At 40.2% G+C, this 20653-nt stretch overlaps 1 protein-coding gene across 1 annotated transcript; it reads right to left on the bottom strand.

The window, feature by feature from the left end:
• Positions 1-2708: 2708 nt before the first annotated feature.
• Positions 2709-20275, bottom strand: LOC145452174 (ATP-dependent RNA helicase DHX8-like). The gene is made up of 22 exons (XM_080330404.1): positions 20098-20275; positions 19847-20005; positions 17598-17732; positions 16769-16949; positions 15909-16136; positions 15454-15584; positions 14711-14864; positions 14313-14536; positions 12664-12773; positions 11678-11929; positions 11085-11214; positions 9194-9350; positions 8549-8654; positions 8230-8376; positions 7472-7634; positions 6581-6738; positions 5590-5813; positions 5181-5391; positions 4148-4276; positions 3661-3857; positions 3215-3394; positions 2709-2983 (listed from the first exon to the last, which is right to left on the bottom strand). Exons 1-22 carry the CDS (start codon positions 20189-20191, stop codon positions 2764-2766), a joined length of 3690 nt encoding a protein of 1229 aa, XP_080186530.1. The 5' UTR covers positions 20192-20275; the 3' UTR covers positions 2709-2763.
• Positions 20276-20653: the final 378 nt, after the last annotated feature.

Genomic DNA, 20653 nt, shown 5'->3' on the forward strand with positions numbered 1-20653 from the left:
TCTCCAATCACGCGAGAAATTCGTTTGTCACGCACAACATGTTGTTGAAAATAACCACTAATTCCAGTCTGGCCTAACCCCAACTTTGACCCTAACCCACCTCCTATATACCCTAGTATTCACCTCCCCACCCTAATACTTCAACCCTAATCTTGGGATACCCTAAACCCAACTTTGACCCTAACCCTCTCCAAACGCAAAAACAATTTATTTTGACGTTTATAAATTTTTGTTCGTGTTCATGGAGAACATTCATTGGCGATCATGGTAAACACTTTTCGATCTCTGACTGCCATCGAAGAAGTGCCATTTGTTTTAGGGCATTAAAAGGCTGCGATGTCCAATTCAATATAATATTCATTCGTAGGATGTCTTTTGGCTGAGTTTGCATCACAGATTGCAAGTCGCAACCCCAACATTTTCGTCAAGACACATTTTTAACGCAGGGATTACAGGTACAGCGTCAAAGTGTAAACTGGTAACAGGAACAGTGACTAAAAGCTAGTCTTCACAGAACGTTAAATCGGCTAAATTTATACACTCTTAGATCTGGTATATTCAAAGTAACCAACGCAACTGCGTTAAAACCCCTGAAGTCGAAACGGAATCATAATGCAATCTAGTTTCAAAATAATCCGCCTACTATATAACTCTTACCAACTCTGGCGATTTGTTGACGTTCTGCCAATGCGTTGGCTTCTTAGCGACGTTTGTAGCAACAGAAATATTACTGCACTCTAGCGCCAGCTTGCGGAACATGTCAGAGATTTCTACCGGATGGATATTTATAAAAAAGTTGTATGTTTTCTGGTTCAGTCGATTATTGCTAATTTTATCAGTGCAGTTCAAATACTATATTATTGAGATGGAATGAAAGTTGAGGAAATGTCTAGTTCTAGTAAAAGCATGACGGACCTGGGATTGAGCACCGGAAGCGAAGTAGGCTACCACTTTTGAAGTACTCAAGTACAGGATTACCATATTTTGGAATCGGGAAAGGAGGACGAATTGCCAAAAAGGAGGATATTTTCAAAAACCTGAAAAAGGAGGACGTATGGTTGGGTAACTCTACTCAAGTAGGATTCTAACAACTTGCATTACTTACAAAATTTCTTAATGCTTTTAGGCTACATCCACCTCTACTTCAGTTTTCAGGCAAATCTACTAACTTTTTACACTTCGGATTTTGCTAAGTAAAAAGCGGTTTGGATTATGTTTGCATCCTTGTTTCTAGTAAAATTCTGAGCACCCCTTAAAAGCGGAAATAAACGAGAAAAGGGCGGGTCATAGACGTGGACCGCAAAACAGGAACAACGGAAATCCATTATTTCTAAAATGCTGAAATAGCGGAGGATACGGAATGTGGAACGTTTGGTTTTGGTCCTTGACCTTTGTAACATAGCGAAAGTCGTTTCGACACCTTCCTATCTTTTCATTATATCGCAATTATGTGGTGTATTGAACTGATAAAAATTGCTAATAAGCCGAACCTAACTCAAAGTGGTTTCGATACCTTCCTATCTTTTCATTGTATCGCAGATTTGAAATGATGAAAATATTAATAAACTTCTTCTGATTGTTTTTCAATAGTCATTTTGCGTCTGTCCCGAATACGCATGTTGCAATCTCGCAAGCATCCACCCTCCGAGTAACTATACTAAAACCTCGAGACCCGTCGACGTAATTGACTTATTGAAACTCTATACTCCGGTGGAGCCGTTCACAACCTTTTTAGACAGTGGCTCCCTTTGAATAAATCGACGACCTTCTGTTTTCCAAAAGGTAGTTAGAATGATATAAATACACACAATCAACGTGATAGTATAATAATTTGTTATTACAATCACACTCAGTTAACGTGATGGTTTGTTTTGCCCTGACAATGTCTTAATTGCTAGTGGAGGGAAAACAGTAAACTGAAGATGAAGAAGCCGCTTATTGCTGTACAGTGTACATGGTACTACAATACTACTTTTATTAAATTGCAATTTCTTTATTCCGTTATAGCGGAGAAGACTTAGAGACGATTAACCCTGACGAGTGCCAGCCGAAAATATTCTGGTTTATTTCAATATCATTCAATTGTATACCGAATATCTGTACCCCGATGAGTCTCTTCAGACGATAAATTGTAAAAACTTTGTCACGGACTCCCCCCCCCCCCTCCCTTGAAAACTGTTCATGGCCTCCACGTTGCGAAAGCCTGCCCTGGCACATTTCAAATCTTGCATTAAACACGTCTCACAGCCAAGGAGACATCACAGTATTACGCTAACACTCTTGGACAACCTTGCTGGTTTCTAAATATCAGCAGTCCTCGGATGACACCCAAACGCACTCTTTTTCCGGAATTTGTCCTATTTTTTTAGAAAAAGTGTTGAAATACTTGCAAAAATATCACTCCGACGGACTGAACCGCAGGGTTGGCTAAAAAAGAAACTAAAAATACACCCAGACGGGTATTTCGGGAACGAGATCGGAAAACTGAGCTTTTTATGGTCAACTAAATACTACTACTCGAAAAAATTTCCCATCTCCAGTTTTCTCCTCCGGTATTATAGCTCTTAAATCTTTCAAAGTGTCCTCTTTTTGAATCTCAAAATATGGCAACTCAAAAACATTTAAATCACTTTGCAGTAATGAGCCGCCAAGATACGCCAGTTGAACACAATATCGCTTGCACTGTCGAAGAAAAAAACGAACCAAGATCCCGTGATAGAAATTTTATTAAAAAGCAATATCGCATTGAGAAAAGACAAGTTTCTATCTCCGACGGTACGCCCTCGAAATTCTCCACGAATTCGGCTCTTCGTAACGGTTGTAAAGCGGCTCCAGCCTGAGCTGCTTCTTCTGCTTGCTCAACCTGGTCGGGTCGCCCATCCTGAAGAACTTTGGCGCAAATTCGACCAACCACTTCGGATCGATATTGGTCACTTCCCGCATGTACTCCTTGGTGGTCAGCACGAGCTCGTGATATATGACCCTGAAAAGGCGGGATTTCGAATGATTTTCTGACAAAAAATGGTATTTTTTGTTTCTTTTTTAGCCAACGCCGGAGTCCAATACCAAGTATTTTAACACTTTTTCATGAAAAAGAGGACAAATTCCCAAAAAAATAGGATATATGGTAATCCTAAGTGACAGCTGACAAAACCTTCGTTACTGATCAACATTTCACGAGCAAAACACAATGTTGAAACAACTCGCAGCTCACCATTCGGGCTGGCGATTGAATAAAGAGCTGCTCGGGTGAATGTAAACCACTTGCTGGTCCACCAGCGTCCTGTAGCCCTCCTGCGGGTCCTTTTTCGCGGCGTTGCGAAAATAACCGCTGCAGACGGCTTTCTGCACTTTGGCCGTGTTTTTTCCGCAAGTCACAACGTCGAGCTTATGTCTGCAAACAAGATTCGATATGCAATCGGTTAATATTTTCATATCGTAGTCGGACAACCAGAAAATTTTCCGCTTTTCCACGTTAGATCAGAATTAAAGTTACTGCTACTACACAGTTTTTTCCTATTGGATTGGAACTATAATTATGTTTTTTTTTCAAATTGGAATTAGTGAATTCGCCACGCAACCTCCATGACTTAGCTTTTTCGAGCAATTATATATTACACTATGTTCAAGTCACTTCAGCGCATAAAAAACTCATCCCACCTGTCCATGATACCCAACATCTGCTTCCGTACGTCTTGCGCCCTGCGCAAGGTCCGGGCCTGTATGAAATTCTCGTAGCACCACGGGTTACTGAACTTGTTGTTTTTCCACGAGTTGTAAACCGCCAGCAAAGTGAGATGGTCGCCTTCGCTCTGATGAAACTTGGCTTTCTTCTGGTCCGCTATAGCTTGCTTCTCCTGAAATAGGCGTTGAATTGTAATAACATCGTAGAAACTATACCATTATAGTTAGTTGAAAGTCAACTAATGGTTTTTTGAGTAGTTCTAGTTCTAGTTGCAGATTTTGAAAAGAGACTAGTTCCAGATCTTGTTCTAGTTGTGGACATTGAAAGGAGAGAAGTTCTAGTTCTAGTTGCAGATTTTGAAAAGAGAGTAGTTCTAGTAGTTCCAGTAGTTTGTACAAGTCAGCGGCGTTCTTCCAACCTATGTGCAAACGCGAATAAATTGAGATTAAAGTATCACCATACCTTAGGTCGATAGAACACGTTCTGTACGGACAGCATCGATACTATAGTCAGGATTTCGTCGCTGCATCCGAGATGCACGGACATGATCAGCATCTTACACAGCATAGGCTCGAGCGGGAATTCGGCCATCTGAAAGAAAGTGGGCGACGTTAAATGTGAAGAGACTATTTTGAGGAATACAACTTCAATACACGATTGAATAATATAATCATATTGAAATAAAACCAGAGTGCATTCGGACGACACTCGTCAGGGGTCGTCGTCGGCCGATTACCAGCCACATATATATTCTTCAATATGAATATATTGTTCAAATTACGACAGTCACAGAGGCTGGTTAAACGATAGAATTTTTCACCGGGAAATACAATATATTTTCGTATCCAAAACTTCCCGTCTCGTTCACAGGGTCTTCGGTGAAATTTAAACAAGACTTTTTCTTTTTTTCAATAAATCCAAAAACTTCTACTCTTAATAACTTCTACGGGTTGGAATTGAGCAAAACTTGTTTAGCAGCGTGTTATCAAGTAACATAACATTTTCATTGGCTCTTCCGTGAATTTAACCAGAGATTTTTTTCAATAAATGCAAAATATTCTACTCCTAATAACTTTGCTTCTACGGGTTGGAATTGAGCAAAATTTGTTTAGCAGCGTGTTTTTAAGCAACGTAACAATTTCATGGGCTCTACCGTGAAATTTAAACAGAAATTTTTATTTTTTCAATAAATGCAAAATATTCTACTCTTAATAACTTTGCTTCTACGGGTTGAAATTGAGCAAAATTTTGTTTAGCAGCATGTTTTCAAGACACCTGACATTTTCATGGCGTGTCAAGTGAAATTTAAACAGAAAGCTTTTCTTATTTTTTTAATAGGTTCAAAAATTTCTACACGCAACAACTTAGCTTTTACGGGTTGCAATTGAGCCAAATTTGACGTGCCGCGTTTTCTTAGGTATCTTAAAAATTTCACGAAATAGCCAAGTGAGATTTGAATAATTTTTTTCATTTCAAACCACAAAATCCAAGTTACCCTCCGTCCCAGCCGGGTTAACAAACCCTCGTCGTCGAGGGCGCTGAGGTGAAAAAGCTGCTCCATGGCCGTGACCAGCGTTTCCATCGGTGGCGGGTCCATGAAGTCAAACGACAGCAGGTCGTTGATGCCCATGGCTTTGAGCGAGAGCACGGTCGACGCGAGATTGGTCCTTTGCAGCTCGGGCACGGCAGTGGTCAGCATCTCGTCCCTGTCGTAAAGCATTATTTGTGTTACGTTCAGTTTGGTCACAGAGTGCAAATACGGAAATGACTCGACTCGACTTGAGTCCGAATCTCGAGTCATATGACTTGGTTCGAGTCACGCACAATACAAAAATTGACTCGAGTCGAGTCATTTTATGCATTTGAAAAAATGACTCGAGTCAAGTCGAGTCACCGAATCATACCTGTAGGCACGTTCGGTGTACAGCCGGTAACATTTCCCCGGACCGGTCCTGCCGGCCCTGCCCGCCCTCTGCTTGGCCTGCGCCTGAGAGATGGGCGTCACCACGAGCTGGTCGATGCCCGTTTTGGAATTGTACACCTTTTGCTTGACGAATCCCGGGTCCACCACGTAGTAGATGCCGTCGATGGTGAGCGACGTCTCGGCAATGTTTGTCGCGATGACGACCTGGAAAAAATACAAGAAACTAAAACCCGATCCAAAATTCTAGTTAACTAATTAGACCAATTATGGCGAAATGCCGGTAATCAAATTCTACTCGAATTTCCGAAACGTTTCTACGCTATAATTTAATCTAATTTCTCGAAGATGCTACTTGATAAAATTGTTAGGTTACCTAATTAAAAACTACACACCAAATTTGGTTCAATTTCAACCAGTAGCCGCATTGCTACAGGAGAAGAGAGTTATATTTGTTATTTTAAAATAAATTTAAAGAAAAAAACATGAAATTGTTAGGATGTTTATAGAAACGATGCTCACCAAATTCGGTTCAATTCCAATCGGTGGAAGCGGAGTTATTGTAGTTGAAAAATTTGGATTCGAATAAAATAGTATTTACGGTGACCAATTCTTTACTTATTTACCGTAAATACTATGATTTGAAATCTCAAATTTTGAACATCAATCACTTCGTTTGAGCTGGTTCGAATCGAGACCAATTCGTTGTGCGTCGTTTTTTCGGAAAATCTAATAATTTCATAGGGCAGCCAGTAAAATTTGAAAAAAAATTACACTTTTATTGAATAAATCAAAATTTTTTTCTCTTATAGCAACGCCACAATAGGTTGGGATTGAGCCAAAAGTGGTGTGTAGTGTGCAATTAAATCAGTTATGCGATACGATTGTTGATATACAATGTTATTTCCAAAAAAAATATAAAATATAAAAATAAAAAAACATCCACACAACACCGAAAATCACTGGTGCCTCACCTTTCTGCTTCCAGGCGGAGCTGGCTCGAAAATTCTGGTCTGCATCTCGGAGGGTAACGCCGAGTACACGGGCAGGATGATCAGCTCGGGCACTTCGGGTCCCAGCGAGCGCATTCTCGCAAACAGTATTTCGCAGGCAGTGTCGATCTCCTCCTGACCTGCGGTCGGCAATGCAAGAGACAGGCGATTATTAGGCTTATTGGAAAATGAGACGGCCCGCTCAATCTTATTGGCGGCGACTGTGATTCCACGACCGACTATACAGTACGGCTGTCCAAAAATAACTTTTTTCCAGATTCCGGTCAAATTGTTAGGTTACCGGGTACCTAGAAAAATGCTGCACACCAAATTTGACTTGATTCCAACTAGTAGATGTGAACGCACAGGAATTCGAAAAATTTGAATTTATTATGAAAAAAATTTCAATTTTTTTTTTCTTCAAATTTTACTGTCAACCCCATGAAATTGTTGAGTTCTCTACAAAAACGACGCCAAACAAATTTGACGCAATTCCAACCCGTAAAAGCGGAGTTATTTGAGTTTTTAGGCTATTATTGCGAATCCAAAATTTTCAACCACAATAACATTGTGCAAGTTGCTTTAACAATTTGATGGGGTTGACAGTAAAACTTGGAAGTTTTTTTTATTTATTTTTTTATATTAAATACAAATTTTTTACAAACTCCCGTGTGATCACATCTACCAGTTGAAATCAAGCCAAATTTGGTGTGCAGCATTTTTTAGCCAACCGAACAATTTAATCAATGAATCCCCGGAATCCGCAAATAGAAAGTTTTTGAACAACCCTACTGTACACGGCTACCGTGAAACAGTAAATCGTTTATTTCGACATGAAAAAACAACGACTACAAGTACCGAGCGCTACCTTACCGGTCAAAAACAACAGAACGTCGCCCGGAGGTTCCGTGAGGTGGATCTGCATGACCGTGATCATGGAGGCGTCCATGTAGTCGCTCTCGGGCTCTTTTGTGTATAAAATTTCCACGGGGAACGTTCGGCCGGGTATCGTAAAGATGGGAGCTTCGAAGAAATACTAAAAACACAAGGTTTCGGCAACTAGGTTGGTGTCAACAATAGGAGTTCGTGTATCATCTGAAAAGATCGAGCTTAAGCGATCTCTTTGACCCGATTATTCGAAAATTCATGCCGGTGACATCATATACGGTGATGCGATTGTTGGTATTTAATGTTCTTTCCAATTCTTTACTAATTACTGACGATATTACCCCTGACGAACTTCAACCGAAAATATTTGGGTTCATTCCAATATGCATATGCTATTCAATTGTATATTGAAGTCATATCACCAGCGAGAATTGTGCTTTTCACCAACGTGGCAGCCTTGAAACCTCGCTTGGTATTACCCCAGCGTCCAAAATGCAGTACAAAGCCAATTACGGCGGCGGATGACATCAATATATAATAGTAATCGACCAACAGCATTGCCTCAAATTGCAATGAAAGTATGTATGGTCGAAATTGTACCAAATTATCTTAACCTGAAGTACAGCTGGCCTTGTTTTCCAGTATCTCATACCCTAATAATTTAAAAAAATTATAAACGCAACATTTCATTGCGACTTTCTTACGATTTTAGCGTAACAAAAACGCACAAGACGAAATAGTACCTGCGAAAATTTGACCGCGTCCAGCGTGGCGGAGGTCACAATGAGTTTCAGGTCTTTACGTTTCTGGACCGTTTTCTTCAACAGGCCAAACAGCACGTCCGTGTGTATCGTGCGTTCGTGGGCTTCGTCCAGCATGAGTACAGCGTACTAAAATACAGGGTGGGGATGTTTTTCTAGTCGTTCGGAAACAATTTTTTTTTACATGTGCAATTAGAACTAGAATTACTCACAGTATAACAATGAAAAGAATGACAGAAAAGGTAAATCAAAGAAAAATAATGATTCCTGGATAGCGGATCACAACATCGTGATATTTTACCTGACTCAAGTCCGAGTCAATGAGACATTCCCTTAACAGCATACCGTCTGTCATGTACTTGATCACAGTCTCTGGACTCGTGCAGTCTTCGAAACGAATTGTGTAACTGTAAGAAAACAATGATTACAAACCGAGACGGTGCATTCTTACATATATGGGGCGAAATAAAATGTATCGTGCTTATTGATGTTCAAATTTACAGTGGGTGGATTTATAATAAATACTCAAAGAATTGGCCACTGTAAATACAATTTTTTCTACTCCAATAACTTTTGTACTCCAGTAACTCCGCCTCTACTGGTTGGAATTGATCAAAATTTGCTGTGCCTCGTTTTTTTCAGACAACCCAACACAATTTCGTGTCGTAGCCAGTAAAATTTGAAAATATTTTATATCGATTTTCATTAAATAAATCCAAAACTTTTTTTATTATATAGCAGTGGTAGGAATTGAGCCAACATTGGCGTACAGCGTTTTTTGAGACAACCTGACAATTTTTCAAGTAGCCAGTAAAATTTGACAAAAAAAAATTATGTTTGAACAGCCCTAGTGTTCACTGACCACCCCCCTGCCCCCAAAAAATCAAATTATTAAAAATTTAAATTCTTTTCAGCACTGCGTCGTCTGTACATCGCAACGACTCACCCCACTTCTTGACCCAGTCTGCACCCAAACTCTTCCGAAACCCTTTTCGCCACAGACATGGCGGCGACACGCCGGGGCTGCGTGCACCCGATCTTACCCCTCAATGTGTAGCCGGCTTCCGCGATATACTGGGTGATCTGTGTGGTCTTTCCAGAGCCTAACAAAAACATTGCATGTGAGCCGGGATTGTAATGACTCGAATTAATCACGATTTTCTGATGACTCGACTTGACTCGAGTCATTTTCTCAACATACTGAAATGAAATGACTCGACTCGAGTAATCAGAGTATTGACTCGACTTGGACTCGAGTCATTGCGCATGACTCGAACCAAGTCGTACGACTCGAGACTCACGGCCAAGACTGACATTGCATTGTAATTTCAGCGAATAGTAAAGTAACCACACTATTGCGATTTCGTCTACTGGTACTGCTACTTGAAAATGCGACCATAAACTGCTAAAAGTGAGGAAAATTAGTGTATTATAAATGTGAACCATTTGTTATCACCAAACAGAGTTATAAAAAGTGGGTTTAACTGGACTTCAACTTCAAAAATCATGATACGTTAGATCAATTAAGGGGTATATCAGCGGCGCCGAGTCCGAAAATGCCGGATTAGCTCTATTTATTGAGATATCCCATGAAAAATAGTATGTTAGTGAGTAACATGGGTTATCTCGCGATTGGGGAGGTGAATAAGGCCTTAGATTAAATTACATCATCTCCCGTTCAACACTAACACACGTGTGGCAGTCCACTGATAAGGCAATAGTTAGTTTTATCCTGAGAACTACGGTACCTATCGTCAGGTACTATCATTTCAAATCCAAAATAAATTGAGCCAAATTTGGTGTGCAGTGTTTTTTCAGCCCACCAAACAATTTTAATGAATAGCCGGTAAGATTTAAAGAAAAAAGTGATTGCTAAGCCACCCTAGTGCATGACTATGATGATTTGAGCTGTTTGGAGGGATTTTATAGTGCAACTTTTGGAACTTTTCTCTGTTTTTCGTGCCAATTTTTACAGCGACTTTTCTCAAATATTGCGTAAAAATGTAAAGGAGTGATTTAAAAACATGCTATAAACTACTTCTAGTATGGTTCTATTCTCTTTGATTTGCATAACAAAGAGCTGTATGATGGGTTAGCTGCATCTCACTGTTGTCTGTGACACAATGGTTGTAAGCAAGAAGTTCAACTACCTCTGCCAAGCACAGGCGTGCCCGAACTATATAACAATAGATCGCTTCATTAATTCTATCGTTTAAATTTGAAATAGTTTCCCATTTCACGAACGCCCAGGCGAGACCGCCAAAAATTACATTTTCAATGGTTCACCTTTTTCGGGCTATTGATTTTGTTAAAGTTGCCCAGAGTGAGTTTTTTTCTAATACTTTGGGTTAAGTTTTCAAACCTATGAGGTTTGGGGGGTGTTATTCGACTTGCTTAAGGGGAGGGGGTTATCGCTATGCTGTTTACGGCTTTTTTGGGGAGCGTTATTCCAGCATTGCGTAATTTTCTGGCTGTGTGTCGGGGAAAAATGTAATTTTAGGCGGTTTCGTCAGACCGTTAAATGACGGAGCAACAAATTTGACAGCTCTGGAGGAACTAGGTTGTACAACGGAGCCTTTCCAGTAGCTCAAACCATAATTCAACAAAATTATAAATGCAACTTTTTACAGCAACTTTTGTTAAAATTGAATGCAACTTTCTCGCGGTTTTTGCGCAACAAAAACTTGCCCCCGCTCGTAACTTGTGGGAATGGGTTCGAAATTTCAGTGCTCTCATTACTCGACTTGAATTATTACAATTAATTAATTATTACCGTATTCAGGTTCGAGTACCAGAGTTGCACAGCTGTGGAGGCAGCGAGAAGCGCCGCAACATACCTGTCTCGCCGATGACGATCAAGATTTGATTGTCGTGGACGGCTTGCACCAGTTGTTCCTTGAGTTTATAGATCGGCAGGCTTTGTCTTTGTTCAAGAATTGATAGTTCCGTCTTGCGACCGTACGACGCCTGAAGTTACACGTTCTCAATCAAAACTGCGGCCAATCGATATCTATTTTGAGCATTTCTGAACATTATCTCCAAAGAGAACTGAACTTCAATATACAATTGAATGGTACATTCATATTGAAATGAACCCGAATATTTTCGGCTGACACTCGTCAGGGGTAATCGTCAGCAACTAGTAGAGAATTCGAAAGAACAGCGTATATCAGCTGTTGTCTCAATAATAATAATTAATAAAGTAGGATTACACTGGTCGACATGATCTACTAGTTGCTGACGATCATCCCTGACGAGAATCGGCAGGAAATATTTGGGTATATTTTGTCTACAATACATTATTCAATTGTGTATTGAAGTTCTGTACCTCAAAGTGCCTTTCCAAATAATATTTCCACATTTTGCTCAATAGAATTCGTCGTAATTCGCGATTTTACATGCAGAATTGCATTCGACAGCAATAAATTACCTTCTTTCCCCCAAAAGCCTGCTTCTTCCATTCCGGTATATCGGTGCCCATGAGTGCCTTCGCGTTGGCCGCGGCTTGCTGGGGGTCGCCGCCCGGCATGGGGTCGATCCAGTTCTTGCCCAGACCGCCCTGGGTCGATTCCATGTCTGCCTCGCGCTGCTGCTGTTTCAATTCCCGCCTTTCCTTGGACAGGGCGCTCTGCATCATGGCCGCTTTCGACAGGGACCCGTCAGGGTTTTTCACTATTCTCACCTGATAATAAGGAAGTTTCATGTCAACATCACGAAAAATCGCAAAAGATTTACAGCTGAAACTCATCAGCAATTAGTAGAGAATTGAAAACATCATGACGTCATATTAGGTGATACGATTGTCGATATACAATGTTCTCTCCAATTCTCTACTAGTTGCTGGCGATTACCCCTGACGAGTATCAGTCGAAAATATTCGGGTTCATTTCTGTATCAATATGTTACCGAATTATATTTGGATTGCAGTTATCTTCAGCGCTAAGAATCTCAAAAAAAAAATTTACCGAAACAAGCAAACAGTCATATTCTATATCACAAAATGCGCTCGTTTTATAGAAAAGCTACTCATCGAGATTGTTCTTCCGCAAATAAATTGAGTAATAGTTGAACCGAAAATGTTTTCTGACAAAGCTACCAACGTATAATCGGTTAGAGCTGACTTTATTTGATTTCTGACATTTTAGTCAAACTTGCCGCCGAAATCCAGATTTCACATCTATTACGACATCTTTAAATTGCGTCTGTACGATCGCCTGACTCTCAAATCTATAAAGGAAGACAAATTGCAAAAAACACTTGGGCGTCCGCGGAGGACATTCTAGCGTTCTTGAAAAAGGAAGACGAATCCACCTAAAGAAGGACATAGGGTAACCCTACATAAATTATATTTGAAGGAAAAATCATCAAAATAAAGGTTGCTAAATGCTATTGAGTATAAGTTGATAAAACAAATACCGGGCTGAGATCGATGCTCTGCTTGGTGTGCCCGCTAAGAAAAGGCGGTTCCTCTTCCACGAGATCAACTTCCAAGTCCTCGTTGTCGCTGTCGTCCTTCTGCAGCACGCCTGGAATAAGAATTCGTTCGCCAATTACGATGCTAATTACAAACTAATATTTCCACCGTTTCAAAGTACTAATATGTTTTTCTTTACTTGCTCTTCCTGAACAATTTCCACTTTAAAAAAACCATTCACTTTCTACGCTTCATATTTTGTACAGTAAAAAGTAGTTTGGGATATGAACAACAACGATTTCGTTCAAATATTTATAAACGAGACTTTTTTCTATGCCAGGCGCGAATTGACACAACAATAAATCACATTTTCTCAAGGTGTGTGTGGAATATCAAACACTATCTGCTCGGAAAGTCATTGAGTACCCCTCTACAAGTAGATTTTAGAAATTTGCCGGACCATCTATTTAAAAAAAACACTATCCGAAATATATCTTAGATAAGTATTGATTTGAGAAGGGGCGGGCAACATACGGCACATGCAATTTTAAGCGGCCCTCAGAGAGTTTCTACCCGAAAAGTGAAGTTATAATAATCTGAATGCATTGACAAATTTTATACGTCTACATATATTTGCGAGCAAACGTTTTCGAACATGAACTTTAATAAGACGAGGCTGCGTCTAACACATAATTAAATTCACGTGCTGTCTTTACTAAGGGTTTCTACATCTGACATGCGGCCAGAGTTCAAAGAACTTCTTGCAAACTTTGAACGACCACAGACGTCTGATCAATGTATCGATTCTGTAATCCGGCCCGCCAAGTACTTCACTTTCCCATGTCAGTCCCGCCGACCGGAGAAGTTGCCCACCCCTGGTTTAGATATTGCAGCTGCCGCCTTGTGTAGTGAAGTACCCAATACCCATATGCATGTACCGCACTCTATCGTCATAGTCCTGTATTGCAGTTTCAAATCTAGGGATATTCAAAACTGACTTTTTTTCTCAAATCATACTGGCTACTTGATAAAATTGTTAGGTTACCTAATTTAAGCCTACACACCAAATTTGGTTCAATTCCAGCCAGTAGCCGCATTGCTATAGACGAAAGTTTCGATTTATTATATAAAAATAAATAACAAAAAATTGGAAAATTTTCTGATCACCCCATGAAAGTGTTAGGTTGTCTATAGAAACGATGTTCACCAAATTTGGTTCAATTCCAACCAGTGGAAGTGGAGTTATTGTCGTCGAAAAATTTGGATTATGAATAAAATAGTATGTTTACGGTGACCAATTCTTCAACTATTTATTATAGTGGTGCCCACCGTAAATACTATTTTATTCATAATCCAAATTTTTCGACGGGAATAACTCCGCTTCCACTTAATACTTTCTTCTCCTGTAGCAATGCGGCTACTGGCTGGAATTGAACCAAATTTGGTGTGTAGGCTTAAGTTAGGTAACCTAACAATTTTATCAATTAGCCAGTACGATTTGAGAGAAAAGTCATTTATGAATACCCCTATGTATATCAGTTGCATATATCTCGTTATTGTATAGCGGTTGAAATGCTGCGGCCCAAAACTAGAAAATCGGCCCGCAAGCACATATGAGTTTGACACCCCTGATAATACAGAACCTACTAACCGGTTTCCTCGTCAAAATCCGGAAGCTCCGTGACGTCCATGCAACCCGCCGATATCATCTGTTTAATTTCCCACCGTTCCATATCCGACATTTTGTTGATGCGAGTAGGCGAAGTGTGCTCGTCGATATCTTTTGTGTCGATCAGAGGTATGTTGGATGGCCGGTCTGGGTTCCTGCCCGATGTCTCGTTGTCTTGTTCCGCTGCGGGTTGAGAGCGACGCGTCCTGCAAGCGAGAAAACAGTGCGCGTCAACGGGCGTATACGGAAAAAGCACATTCAAAAACCCACAAAAACCGAACATCAAGAAGGTGCCGTCATTCTGATTTGATGCTTCAAAAACCGTGCCGAAACTATCATTTTCAAAGCGTGCGTCTACAAATGTATTCAGTTCGACTTACCTAGCTGGATTCAAGTCCTCCCCGGTACGCTGGTCCACGTCTTTCATGGACAGGCCGATTTTCGTGCCTGTAAAACTGAGTACTTTCACTTTCACCTTTTGCCCGCGATTTGCAACGTCCGCCACTGCGGAAACGCGCCCTTCTCTTCTCAGCTCTGAAACATTTCGTACTCGAGTCAAGTCTGGTAAAGTCAGTTTTTGTATTTAACAAGCTTCTTGGAGGTACAGAGCTTCAATAAACAACTCGATAGTATATTCATTATTCATATTGAAATGTATCCGAATATTTATGGCTGACACTCGTCAGGCGTAATCGTCAACTAGTATAGAATTGGACAGAACATTGTGCATCGACAAACTTATCAATAGTTGCGTATTCAAAAATCCGGCAACCTAGTTTCCGCCAACAGGAGTTTGTGTACCATACAACAATAGTACGTTGAGCTTGAGCGATCTCTTCACCCCAATTATTCAAAATTTCATGTCGGCGACGTCATCATTGGTGATACGATTGTTGACATACAATGTTTTCTTTACAATTCTTTACTAGTTGTTGACGATTACCCCTGACGAGTGTCAGTCCGACTTATTTTGGTTTACTTCAATATGAATATACTATACGATTGTACTTTGTATTGAAGAAAATGACTCCCGAGTCAACACAAAAATCACAAACAAATCAACTTATCCACCTTGAGTAGCCACACTAGGTGAATAGCCTAGTGAATACCAGTGATAAAATACCTGAAATATGGACGAGACCTTCCCATCTTTTCAGAAGCCCCTCCAGCTGAACAAAACAGCCAAACTGTTGGATCGACGTCACTTTGCCGTCGTAAATATCCCCGGGCTTGGGTTCTTCAGGTAATTCCTCCCTGAAATACATTATACGAGTAATACAACATCACAAATTTCGGATTTAATACACCGGTTTTTCCAAATTAGACAAGAATAACCAAATTCGCAATGGGTATTATAAGACACCGCTCACACCAGAGGTTCTCATACTTTTTAGACACCCTTTATAATGATGAAAAATTCTGGGCCCCCCTTATCGTCATTTCACAAAATGGAACCAGAATGCTGGCAATTCCAAAGGATAGTTTGATGGCATGGATGGTTACGCCTGTTGACGGGAGAATTCTTAAACATGAAATTCGGACTATACATAGAGGAACTGAAGGAAAATACTGACAAACCTCCTTTGGTGTTTTGTATCCCTTTCCGAGCGTCTCCGCGGTGACCCTCTACGCCGACTGTCCCGCCTCTCTCTAGACCTGGACCTGTCCCGGCGGCGAGGTGGACTCCGGTTTCTGTAATACGGACTGCGCGATCTCGATCTGGACCTGTCCCGTCGGCGAGGCGGGCTTCTGTTTCTGTGATGTGGACTACCGGACCTGGACCTCGACCGGCGCCTGTTCTTTGACCTAAAGCCAAGCATTTTTTTCATATAAAAACATTCAAAATAATCTGGAAAGACTGTGTCTGAAAATTTGGGTGCAATAATGCAGGTGTGGACAAAGCAGTCACCATTGGTACGCCAGTAAAAAGAGAAGTAATTACATAATTTCCATTATAGATTACAAGTAGAAGTGACGATGATAAAGTAAGAAAAATGTAACTACCCTATTCAAGGTCTAGTTTTGCCTAAAAAATGGAAAATTGTTGAGCATAAGTGAAATAGTCTAAAGCAGGGGAGGGCAAACTTTTTAGCACACAGGCCGCAGCCGCATTCAACATCTTAATCCATTTGCAGGTCGCACTATATAAAATATGGATTATAAACCAAAACGCAATATACATATTTGATTGTATCGAGAGGATTTGGAAATACTAATATATATGTTTATTTATTTAGTCAAACAACTAACGAAAAATGACTAATAAATGCAAGTATTCTAGGCCTAGTTTTGACTGAATAACTGGAAATCTTCATTAGAGGTAGAATATGTATAAAATCATAACTTATCGACACAGTAGTCAAACTAGCTAAAAAACATTTATAGCACTTCAAAAGTAGAAGTACTTAGTCACTAACCACACCGCTGGATACACATACCTTTTAGATGAGCTCGCTCTCGGCGATTTAGACCGACTCCTCCGGGACCTGGGCCTCTCTTTGCGCGGGGCTTCTTTTTTCTGTTTTTCCTGAGATTTTTCCTCGTCGCCCATACCCCCGATGCCGCCGGCCATCAGCGACTCCAGCGCCATCATGGTAGATTCTGCGTCTTTGTTGTCAGCTAAAAATCCAATATTGATTTGATTTCAAATCAAGTATAGGCTTTGAGTCGAGTGTTATCACTCATTACAACGGCATGGTATTGAAAGTTCAAACACATACTTTTCAAAAACTTCTTGGAGGTATATAAATTCAATATACAACTGAATAGTACATTCACATTGAAATGAACCTGTATATTTTTCGACTGACACCCGTCAGGGGTAATTGTCAGCAATTACCCCTGGACATCAGCAATTACCCCTAGACAATTACCCCTGACGTTGATGATTAACCCTGATGAGTGTCAGCCGAAAATATTCGGGTTCACTTCAATATGAATATACTATTCAATCGTATACACCTTTTATGCGAACACAAAGAAAATAATACCGGTTTTACGCCATATTCAAGATTATACTCGGAACAATTGAATAGCATATTCATGTGGAAACAATCCCAAATATTATCGGCTGACACTCATCGGTGGGGTAAGCTCTGAATCAAGTCAGAGGTGAGCTGATCTCCAAGCACTACTACTACTACTCCTCACTACTCGAACGGAATCATCATAATCGATATTCGATTCAGGTTAAGTACTCAAATTATTGTGGCTAAATAACAATATCGATATCGTGACAATAGCTTCAATCTTGACAGAGTAACGTACCGGCACCTAAATTTTTCACGTAATCCGGGTCGTCTGCTCGGCACAGGGCTGGGAACATGGCTTTGCGTCTCACGAGATTCTCGTCTTCCTCCGCCGCTTCCGCATTTTCGTTTGAACCCGTTTCTTTCTTTTTCGCTGTTGTAGCAATGGGTCATTAGGCTATTGTTTTGCACAATTGGTGGTATATTTATATGAAATTAACCCGAGTATTTTCTGCTGACACTCGTCAGGGGGAATCGTCAGCAACTAGCAGAGAATTTGAAAGAACATTGTACATATATCAACAATCGTATCAGCAAATACTTGAAATTATTTTGTACTGAGAGTTGCTGGACACAACTTATGAACCTTCAACATCACAGATACGCTTTTGAGTTTAATGAATCCACTTTTACTTTCAAGTAGTTTATCTGCTTGTAATACTTACTCAAGCAGTTACTTAACAGTTTCCAGTTTTTAGGCAGAACTAGACCTATAATACTTCAACTTCTATGGCAATCGCTACTTCTACTTGTAATTCATTACTTTACTTCCAATGGAGTACCGAATCAACCATGATAGACTTGTTGTAATGACTAGAGTCGCAATTTTTTGGTGACTCGACTTCACTCGAGTCAATCTGTGTATTGACTAGACTTGTACTCATGTCATTGCACATGACTCGGACCAAGTCATATGACTTGAGAATCGGACGGCCAAGACCAACATTTCATGGTAGTTTCGAAGAAAAGTAAGGTTATCACTAGGGCAATTTTTTTTGACCTAAAAACGGAAGATTTTGACCTAAGAAATCTAAATTTTGACCTTTTTTGACCTAAATAAACTGAAATTTGACTAAATTTTGACCTCACGTATGCAAATTAGGTGTTTTCGCATGTAATGTTAAAATAGTACTACTTATCTTCATTTCTGGTTGGAACTGTCTGTCCTTACAAAGTAGATTGGCCTGAAAAAACGTTTTTGGCTCAAAAACTGACATATTTTTACATGAAAAACTAGTATTTTAACGAAATCTGGCCCTATGAAGAATTCCAGTAGTTACATCACGTATTCTGGTAGAAATAATTAAAATTTGTTGTAGTACAACGAAAGATCCTTTCCTACATTCTCGGGTAGAAAGTGTCTGTCCTTACTACGTAGCTTGCCAAGAACGGAGAAAGAACGTTCAACAGCAGCATTTGTTGGCTGACAACACTCAAGTTGTGTGCACACTGCTGGTGACAAACCGTGTTGCTTCATTCTGACAATGTTTTCTATATCACAATTTTTCAGCTTGCGCTTCTTGATATAAAAACCATGCAATGTCCAAGCAGTCTTGCTTCAGTTAGGATATTGCGGTACGTTGACCATAAAACCATGTCACTATTTGTTTCATTTGACCATTTATGATTCACAATGAGCAGACGATGGTCCGTTTACAACGGTAGACCTATAAAGTAGGCTACAAGCTGTAAAATATCAAATGATAAGTTCACCGACAGCGCAAAATCTACGATACAAACGAAATGCTGAGGTCAAAAAATGTTTGACTTTGTAAACAATTTTGACAAATTTTGACCTAACGCTACAATTTTGACCTAATTTTGACTTTTTTTGACATGTCAAAAAAAATTGCCCTAGTTATCACACTAGTGGTATTTCGTCAGGTAGGCCTACTTGAACATGCGATCAGAAACCAAGAAGCGTATATTATAAATGCGGAGCATTCGATATCACCAAGAACTGTTGTAAAAAGTATAGGTTTAACAAGACATTAATTCTAAACTGAACAGTCAACACAACACAATGACTTGAATTCGGACTCGAGTCATAGTACTATGACTCGAGTCATAGTACTATGACTCGGTCTCGACCCCTGTTAGCCGGCTTGACTCGGTGGTGAATTGAAAATGACTCGACTTGAGTCAAAACTATATAAGTCCCCATAGATGCAAGAATCATAATGAGGTGGGAGGAGCCTATGAAATGGCTGAACATGCAAGACACCATATACGGTATATATACATATATGATTCGATCAGGGCTTATATTGGTAAAGTTGTATGCATATACAATATATAGGCAATCTTAGTATAAGTTATAACTCGAATAAAGTCAATAAAAAAATGACTTGAGTCGAGTCATTCCTATACTGATATACTCCTCAACCGAGGTCATAGGATAGGCCTGCACTGTGGAAGTGTTGAACAGTGGTCATGTAGAACACTTCCCGGTCGCGTGCGTGAATCGAAAACTACCGAAAACTGCACCTTTCTTAGATTTCTTTACTTTCGGCGGTCTCATTCTGTGTATAAGTGCAAGTAGATTCCTTGTAAACGATTCCGGGAATTCCGCGCCATTTTTCGCGAGGGCGCTTGAAAATTTGTCGACGGTTGTGTGCTTCCCGGCAAGATTGATGATAAATTCCGCTGCAAACAGACTAGAATTATACTTCGACTCGACAATGTGCCATGCAATAATATATGACCGATGGTTGCTCCATAAGATCATATCCACGTACCTAGATCTTTGTCATTCATCCCTAAATGGTTGTCCAGTTCCGTACATACTTTGGAGACAAGCGATAAGTATTCGAGCTTCTCTAAATCATCCATTTCGGCGAAATTTAAGGACGATACAGCGAAACTAATCTAAATCGAGTCGTAAATAATACGAAATACGCACGAACAGCAGACAGGTTTGGAGCACGAAGTGTACTGTGGGAACGTAAAAGGTATCTCCGATCGCGAAGCTACACCGGACAGGTCTGCGTCAGCGCAGAACCCAAATCGTCGAACGCCAAAAATGGCTGACGTCAAAAAGTACGTATGAAACCATCATTATTATAAATGAAGCATCTATAATGGTATGTAGGATGCATGTAAGTAAGTTGAGCATGCCTCAATTTTTAAATCGCTTAGGTTAGTTTTTCACAAGTACAACACACGCGCGTCCACGTCGTCCAAATATCATATTATCGACCGAAAAGATCATCGCTCTATCAAATATGCCGGACCTGATGTGTGGAACAGTATCCCGCCGGCCATCCGACAGTCGACGAGCATGTCCACATTCAA

This window comes from Botryllus schlosseri, chromosome 12 (assembly GCF_051294905.1).
Source record: "Botryllus schlosseri isolate E-star chromosome 12, Bs_hap1, whole genome shotgun sequence".
Classification (NCBI taxonomy): Eukaryota; Metazoa; Chordata; class Ascidiacea; order Stolidobranchia; family Styelidae; genus Botryllus; species Botryllus schlosseri.